The 8,780-nt window shown below is 39.7% G+C and overlaps 1 protein-coding gene across 14 annotated transcripts; it reads right to left on the reverse strand.

Moving 5' to 3' along the window:
* Positions 1-513: 513 nt before the first annotated feature.
* si:dkey-229e3.2 (uncharacterized) lies at positions 514-7,958 on the reverse strand. Of its 14 annotated transcripts, none has more exons than XM_021574186.3 (6): positions 7,875-7,958; positions 6,796-7,009; positions 6,476-6,624; positions 6,212-6,356; positions 3,434-3,514; positions 514-3,099 (listed from the first exon to the last, which is right to left on the reverse strand). In XM_021574186.3, exons 2-6 carry the CDS (start codon positions 6,994-6,996, stop codon positions 2,959-2,961), a joined length of 717 nt encoding a protein of 238 aa, XP_021429861.3. In that variant the 5' UTR covers positions 6,997-7,009; positions 7,875-7,958; the 3' UTR covers positions 514-2,958. The 14 variants fall into 14 exon arrangements, with proteins under 14 accessions (XP_021429861.3, XP_090067325.1, XP_090067327.1 ...); XM_090211199.1 differs by having other exon boundaries at positions 6,203-6,356; XM_090211201.1 differs by having other exon boundaries at positions 7,484-7,941.
* Between the last annotated feature and the right edge of the window lie 822 nt (positions 7,959-8,780).

The raw sequence follows: 8,780 nt of genomic DNA on the forward strand, positions 1-8,780 counted from the left end.
AAAAAAATGGGCCTCAGAATTTCATCACGGTATCTCTGTGCATTCAAATTGCTATCGATAAAGTGCAATTGTGTTTGTTGTCCGTAGCATATGCCTGCCCATAGCATAACCCCACCGCCACCATGGGGCACTCTGTTCACAATGTTGACATCAGCAAACCGCTCACCCACATGATGCCATACACGTGTTCTGCGGTTGTGAGGTCGGTTGGACGTACTGCCAAATTCTCTAAAACGACGTAGGAGGCGGCTTAGGGTAGAGAAATTAACATGACATTTTCTGGCAACAGTTCTGGTGGACATTCCTGCAGTCAGCATGCCAATTGCACGCTCCCTCAAAACTTGAGACATCTGTGGCATTGTGTTGTGTTGCAAAACTGCACATAATAGTGGCCTTTTTTGTTTAATCAGCTTATTGATATGCCACACCTGTCAGGTAGATGGATTATCTTGGCAAAGGAGAAATGCTCACTAACGGATGTAAACAAATTTGTGCACAAAAGATAAGAGAAACTTTTAGTGTGAATGGAACATTACAGGTATCTTTTATTTCAGCTCATGAAACATGGGACCAAATCTTTACATGTTGGGTTTATATTTTTGTTCAGTATAAATTATGAACTTCACAGGGTGGTGAAAAGTGCAAGGTGATGTGCTCCTTTCCAATAAACATAAAGGGTCGTATTCTGGTGACATGATAATCGATGCTTGGCTGCCATTTGACAAATAGAAATAATCTTGTCCATAATAATCTCATCCATAGGCTATTGGCCTACTTGCACAGTGTCTGCAAACTGTTGGTTAGTGCGCACGTGCCAATACCAGTGGGCACACTCGCTGTATAATTTACCTTTTTTGTGAGAAAATCATCAGCACTACATCATCACGCACAGCCTTTTATCCGCAACAAGTCAGTTTGATGGAAACCCCTTGGAGTTTTTATGCTGATTTTTGAATATTTGCATTAAAATCTGTCGGCATTTGGATGAAAACTGAGAAAGTAGGTAGGTTTTCTCCATACCTCGACTGCACTGTCTTCTGTAGCAGCATCTGTCACAACACTTGGACCAGCCGAACCAGATCTTTTAGAAAATGAGTTGGTTAATTTCATACATTATTAAGCAGGCTGTAGCCTCAAGCCTTATTTTGGTCTCTTAACTTTTTTCGGTACTACCATTCTGTTTTTTTACGAGCCGTGATCTGGGCTGACTAATGACAAGAGAGTCAGAGCAAGGTCTCTTTGCTGATGTGCGTTTGACTTTGAACGTGAATTTTGCGCCACATCAGCCAATCAGAAAACCGGGCAGGTGTATCTTGGTAGGGGGGACTGGACGTTGTCCACTGATCAGGCAAATGCTCAAATATATTAATATGACAATAGAGAAATTGCACAAAAATCATCATCTTAACAGGCCCAAGGGCCATCTCCCTTAAAAAAGGCAATTATTTGTATTATTATTAATTTATTTTGACCATCCCACCCCAAAAAAAGATGGTCCAATGCACCAATGCCGTCCTCTGTGTGTGTGACATATAAGGCACAATACAACCCAAGATCATCCTTCCTTCCTCCATCCTTCAGTCCCTTTGCCTTTTTTCCGCAACTGCACTGCAACGAGATGTAATCTAAATTCACTCTGACATCCCGCTAGTGCACTAGCTGAGAGGAGATAGTAGAGAGAGAGAGGGGGGAAGGAAGTGTAGGGCCTACATCACTTGTCATGTAGGAGGGGCCTACTTGTAAAAAGGTGATGGTTTTTCTCTCAGTATTTCAATTCTATTCACAGACAACCCGCCAGCCAAACAAGTGACATGTGGGAGGAGTATGCACCTCCACTAACCTCTTGTTTTCTCTGTCTGGAAAAGCAAATCCTGGTGGTTGAAATGTAAGAGAACTGTCTGAGATGCAGTTGTACACATGTAATAACCTCTCTGTTATACTGGTTTGTGCTGATTAGCTCCATGATGCCCTTCAGTCTTACTTACAAAATGGCCAATGACATGAAACATGTCTATGGTTTTGAGTATTAAGGCAGGTTAAGAAAAACAGAGGACCAAACTAAGGAAATATTAAGAAGTGGAGGACACCAATAATGTGATGCCATAAATAGTTAAAGCACAAGCAATCCAAATTTCCATAAAAATGTATCCACAGTGGGAAGACACACCCAATTACTTTTTTTTGGGACCATGCACTGCCCTAGATCGCAAGCCAGGTTTCTACAGTGAGACTTGGATATGGGTATTCTACAAAACAAAATATATGGACAAAGCTTGCTTCTTAAGGTGTTCATTGTTGAGGTGCATGGTCTGAAGGTCTACACATGTTGTATTCGGCACATGTGACAAATAAAGTTTGATTTGATTTGAATACTTAAGTAAATAAGGTATTTCTGTTTTTAATACCTTTGCCAACAATTCTAAAAACCTGTTTTCGCTTTGTCATTATGGGGTAGCGTGTGTAGATTGATGAGAAAAATGTTTTGTAATCAATTCTAGAATAAGGCTGTAACATAACAAGATGTGGAAAAATTCAAGGGGTCTGAATACTTTCTGAATGCGCTGTATTTTGCAAAATGGGGGTTGGGACTTATGAGAAAGCCAGTATGCCCTCTAGTGGAGTGCTGTGACTTCCAAAGTCTTCCAAAGAATTGCATTGTTCCCTCTGCTCTTGACAATAGTTGTATAAAACAGGTGTTACACTGAATAAATAACTCAATACATTTATAGAACATTTTATAGTATCACTGTAACTGCACTCCGTATCAAAATATTATATATAAAACCAGGAACACGCCTGCAAACTAAATACACAATATCATAGAATGTTCTTTCTTTACAATCTGTATAAATAAAATGTTGCGAAAAGTGTATACTTTGTTCTCACCCGGGTAACAACCCAACCCGTTTCACCCATCTACAACAGTACAGTAGGGCAATGCTAAGCAGCATCTTCATCTTATCCTTCTCCATAGTTCAGTGCAGGAGGCTTCTTGTGGTGCTGAGGCTGCAGCTGGATGCTGCATTGAGTCAGCCACTGCTGGGAGATTTGGTAGAGGAAAGCTGGGGTGTCACCATGGCAGGAGGAGGGGGCCATCAGCTGAGTGGAGATGAGAGTAAGGCCAAAGGTTACAGGTGTGCTCCCTGCCAATAAGAGTAGAAAGACGCCCAGTGATGCCCACTTCGGGGCGGAAGGGTAGCCTAGTGGTTAGAGCGTTGGACTAGTAAGCGGAAGGTTGCAAGTTCAAAACCCCCGAGCTGACAAGGTACAAATCTGTCAGTCTGCCCCTGAACAGGCAGTTAACCCACTGTTCCTAGGCAGTCATTGAAAATAAGAATTTGTTCTTAACTGACTTGCCTAGTTAAATAAAGGTAAAATAAATTAAAAAAAACTTCCTAAAAAGGAGAAGCCCCCCCCCCCAACACGCACACACCTTGGTTTTGATGAGAGCAGCAGCAGGGGGGCAAGAGGTCTCTGTAGTTTCTTCATGATCTTCCAAAAGGACAGACTCACACTATGGAAGGGAAAGACCACAGATATAGAACCCAGTGTCTTCAGAAAGTACAGCCTGAATTTAAAATTGATTAAAATGTATATTGTGTCATTGTAGTACAAACAAGATCCCATAATGTAAAAGTGGAATTATGTTTTTAGAAACATTTACAAATGAATTACAATATAAAAGCTGAAATGTCTTGAGTCAATAATTATTCAACCCCTTTGCTATGACAAGCTTAAAATAGTTTAGGAGTAACGATTTGCTTAACAAGTCACATAAGTTGCATGGGCTAACTCCGTGCGCAATAATAGTGTTTAACATGATTTTTTAATGACTAAGTAATTTCTGTACTCCACACATAAAATTATATGTAAGGCCCCTCAGTCAAGCAGTGAATTTCTAACACAGATTCAACCACAAAGACCAGGGTGGTTTTCAAATACCTCACAAACAAGGGTACGTACCCATTGGTAGATTATTTTTTTTTTTTGGGGGGGGGCAGACACTGAATATCCCTTTGAGCATGGTGAAGTTATTAATTACACTTTGGATGGTGTATCAATACAATCAGTCACTACAAAGGAAGGAAACAGCTCAGGGATTTCACCATGAGGTCAATGGTGACTTTAAAACAGTTACAGTTTAATGCCTGTGATAGGAGAAAACTGAGGATGGATCAACAACATTGCAGTTACTCCACAATGCTAACCTAAATGACATAGTGAAAAGAAAAAAGCCTGTAAAGAATACAAATATTCAAAAACATGCATCCTGTTTGCAATAAGGCACTAAAGTAATACTGCAAAAAATTAAGCATTATGTTTGGGCTAAATCCAACAACACATATCACTGAGTACCAGTGTTCATATTTTCAAGCATGGTAGTGGCTGCATCATGTTATGGGTATGCTTGTTATCGGCAAGAACTATGGAATTTTTTTTAGGATAAAAATATACGGAATAGAGCTAAGCACAGTCAAAATCCTAGAGGAAAACCTGGTTCACTCTGCTTTCCAACAGACACTGGGAGACAAATTCACCTTTCAGCAGGACAATAACCTAAAACAAAGTCAAATGTACACTGGGGTTGCTTACCAAGATGACACTGAATGTTCCTGAGTGGCCTAGTTACAATTGTGACTTCAAATCAACTTGAAAATCCATGGCAAGACTTGAAAATGGCTGTCTAGCAATGTTCAACAACCAACTTGAAAGAGCTTGAAGAATTTAAAAAAATAATATTTTGCAAATATTGTGCAATACAGGTGTGCAAAGCTCCAAGAGACTTACCCAGAAAGACTCACAGCTGTAATCGCTGCCAAATGTGATTCTAACATGTATTGACTCAGGGGTGTGAATAGTTATGTAAATGACATATTTCTGTATTTCATTTTCACTTTGTCGTATTGTGTGTAGATGGGTGAGAGAAAAAAATACATTGAATACATTTTGAATTCAGGCAGTAATACAACAAAATGTGGACTAATTCAAGGGGTAGAACTACTTTCTGAAGGCACTGCATTGTCTATGCAGAACACAAGGCAGACGACTTGGCAAATATATTTCCTCCAGTGTGGAATCTTGGAGCATCATCTAGCGCAGGGGTTCCCAAACTTTATTACTCAGGCCCCCCCTCCCTTCCAGCATTGGGGAACATACCGCCATCGGTTGAAACACAACATGCTCTTGAATACAGGGTGGGTGTCATGTTTGGCTGATAAATGGGAATGAAAATTAAATTTCAACTTTCAAATGGTACCACAAAGATGGTTGGAGGCCCACACATCAGATAATGTTGACTTGAATGGGAATATCTGTTGTTTTCAGTCAATCCTCCATAGGAAACCAATTGAAATCATATAAATATAGATAATAGAATAGAGATTACCATTTACCATTTCCCCTGCGGGACGGTTGATCTAAACTAATGCGATTAGCATGAGGTTGTAAGTAACAAGAACATTTCCCAGGACATAGACATATCTGATATTGGCAGAAAGCTAAAATTATTGTTAATCTCACTGCACTGTCCAATTCACAGTAGCTATTACAGTGAAATAATACCATGCTATTGTTTGAGGAGAGTGCAATGTTTTGAACATGAAAAGTTATTAATAAACAAATTAGGTACAGTTGATACATCATTTTTAATAGAAATTAAAATGTTAATTGGATCAGTCTGAAACTTTGCACATACACTGCTGCCATCTATTGGCCAAAATCTAAATTACACCTGGGCTGGAATAATACATTATGGCCCTTCTCTTGCATTTCAAAGATTGTATTATCTTTTACCAGATCTAATGTGTTATATTATTCTACATACCTTTCACTTTTCCACAAACTTCAGTGTTTCCTTTGAAATGGTACCAAGAATATGCATATCCTTGCTTCAGGGCCGGAGCTACAGGCAGTTAGATTTGGGTATGTAATTTTAGGCAAAAATTGAAAAAAAGGGGCCGATCCTTAAGAGGAAAGAAAATCTCTTCCTCCCAGGAATAATATAATTTTCTATTTTTGGGCCGGATACAATATAGCTCAGATTTGTTTGCTAATTTTTATCAACAGTGCCAATTATTTTGGACCTGACTATTGTATTTCCAATTAATAACACAACATTTTTCACAAAAAGTAAAGACATTCATCCAACTAGGCTGGGTGTATTCATTTTAAAAGGACCCCATTCTCCTCATTCCCCACCTACCCATCTCACCTGGTCAGAGACGCAATTTGAGGGTGTGATTCTGAGGGCAGAAACCATTCTGCTGTGGCTGTGGCAGTGTAAGCTGGGCTTTGGCTCTGACAGCCTCAGCCTGCTGGGCTCAGCCACCAGATGGCTCCACAAGCTGCCACAGTCACTAAGCAAGAGAGAAGAGGAGTCAGATACAACCTCAAGGAACACAGAAGTGAAGCTTCATACATATACAAAGGCATGTTTTTAGTTACAGTAAAAAAAAAAGAAGGATAAATTAGACACCATATTGTAGCTGTTGGTTGAAAAGGCTGTGTGTTTTCTAGCAGCTGGGACAGAGATCGTACAGTACAGTTGGTCTCTTTAGATTCACCCAAGACCTGGAAGCACTCCTGGAAAACTACACATGATTTCTTCACATTGCCATTCTCCAGCTGTATAGAAAAATATATCACACATATCATATTTGTACATTGTTTATTTATTAGCCTACATTAGGAAAATGGCAACTAAGACAGCTCCTATATAGATCACAATTCACAGGTAATAATTTCCTCTTAAGTAAAGTAAACTTGGAATGATCAAAAAGATTGGTGCACTCTCACCTTTGTTGAGAGTTTAGAGATGTCCATGTCCATGGGTGAAGACAGAGATGAAGAATTTTCAACTGCATCCGACTTGTTGCCATTACAGGCAGAACTCCAGTCTCCAAACGCACTGTCCACCTCGGCGTCATTCTGTTCCCAAGCAGTTTGGACAGACCAGTCGACGAAATCCCCGTAAGCAGAAAATAATGGTTCCTCCATTGAACGGATAAGTCTGTTTTAGGACAAGGATCAGATAATGGAAGAAATTACAATTTATCTGTCCGTCCACATCCACAGACGCCCCCAACTTCTGGTCTGATCATGCAATGCTGTGATGATAAGTAGGCCATCAGTGACTTCCCTCTCTCTATTGTTATGATTTCCTGTGCAGCCCATACACTTAAATAATACGGTGCAACATGTAATAAGAGGATAGAACCACGACATGAAGTGAATTAGTGTAATGATAGCCACAAAAACATACATGTGTACAAATTAAAACGAGAACTATACAAACCTGATTAATAAAACAAGAAACACAACCTACACATAATGCTAACCCGTTGTTAGACTGAACTCATTTGAAATAACCATATTACGTACATTATGATTACATTACACTCATGATACAGTGTATCGGTCTACACCGTTAGATCCTACGAAGTCTTTAGCTGAGAGACCTCTAAACAGGGTAAATATTCCTTACCGATGGCGCGTCTGTAACAGGGGAAGTTTCTAAGAATCCGGAAGGTGATAATAAACAATAGTCTATGCCGCGTTCAAAAGAACTGTGAGCTCGGAGCTCGGAACTCGGAAATCTTCGACTTCCAACTTCAGTTTCAATCAACTGGGAACTCTGAAAACAAACGAGCTCGACTGGAAAAAAACGATTTGAACGATCATCAAACCAAATTCCAACTATGGAACTCGGGCCTATACAACTCCGACTTTTCCGACCTGAAGATCAATGACGTCATGATTTAACATCGTATTTTTTTCCCGAGTTCCCTGTTCTTTTGAACGCGGCACTACTTCCCACTGTTTTGGATCCGCCCCGATGACGGAGAGATTGCGTAGGAGCCCAGAGCTAACCTTACCTGACGCAGGTGCATTGATAGCGAAAATCTAGACGCAACTGAAACCGACAGAGGGCGCCCTAAATTCTAAGATGTGTGTTTTAGCCACAGTTGTGTAACTTTGGCCTACTTGACAAAGTAAGAATTGATTGTCAAGACATGACTAGACAGGCACAGCATTAACATTTGACCCTCTATAGGGAGATACTGTATATTATTTAAAATGAATGGTGATGATTAATGTGTTCAAGTTGGCCTCAAGTTGGTAAAGCAATCAAGGACATTTACTGTGAGTAAACATATTTTATTTCATTTAATTCCGTTTGCCCTGAGACATTGGGAAAGAAATACACAGCCTGACTCTACTCTTATGGTTTGACATAATGAGAACAATTACTTGGGAGGAAATATGTATATCCATCCACATGGTTAAAATCAAAACCCTACGGTCAATTAGTAGTAACAGTACACACAGTTGCTCACAGACAGGCTGACAAGACTGATATGATTAGGCTTTTTTTTTTAGGTTTTGTTGATAGACAGTATGAAGAACAATATTTTTGCATTCCTCGACCCCAGCTTATTTAAGGCATGCCATGTGAACTCAGAGCAGTAATTGGAATAGTAAATAAAGCTAAGCAGGGCTGGGCTTGGTGAAACTCTGGATGAGAGACCGAAGGGTAGCTGTAGATAGATCAATTGCCCAGTCTATAGTTTATTTTCTGATAGTGGATGTAACGTTGTAACTGATAGTGGATGTAACGTACAAGGTTTGTCTATGTTGAAATTCGGGTTACCATGATGACATAATCCTGTGGTTGAAATGTCACACTCAAAACTGTTTACTTCGATTACTTTTTTCAAATCCTATGCATTTTCCACATTGACAAATTAAGGTGAAACAATGTTTTTTCAACCACTTTTACC

Source organism: Oncorhynchus mykiss, chromosome 19 (genome assembly GCF_057628025.1).
Source record: "Oncorhynchus mykiss isolate SJ-2025 chromosome 19, ASM5762802v1, whole genome shotgun sequence".
Lineage (NCBI taxonomy): Eukaryota > Metazoa > Chordata > Actinopteri > Salmoniformes > Salmonidae > Oncorhynchus > Oncorhynchus mykiss.

What these genes read in the sequence shown, in the direction of transcription:
- si:dkey-229e3.2 (XM_090211199.1), bottom strand. Translation starts at nt 6,996, where the DNA reads ATGGAGGAACCATTATTTTCTGCTTACGGGGATTTCGTCGACTGGTCT. An exon ending in TCTCTAAACTCTCAACAAAG is followed by an intron (nt 6,625 to 6,795) that starts GTGAGAGTGCAC and finishes TTTTCTATACAG; the next exon opens with CTGGAGAATGGCAATGTGAA. An exon ending in TCTCTGACCAGGTGAGATGG is followed by an intron (nt 3,515 to 6,202) that starts GTAGGTGGGGAA and finishes TCCCTTCCATAG; the next exon opens with TGTGAGTCTGTCCTTTTGGA.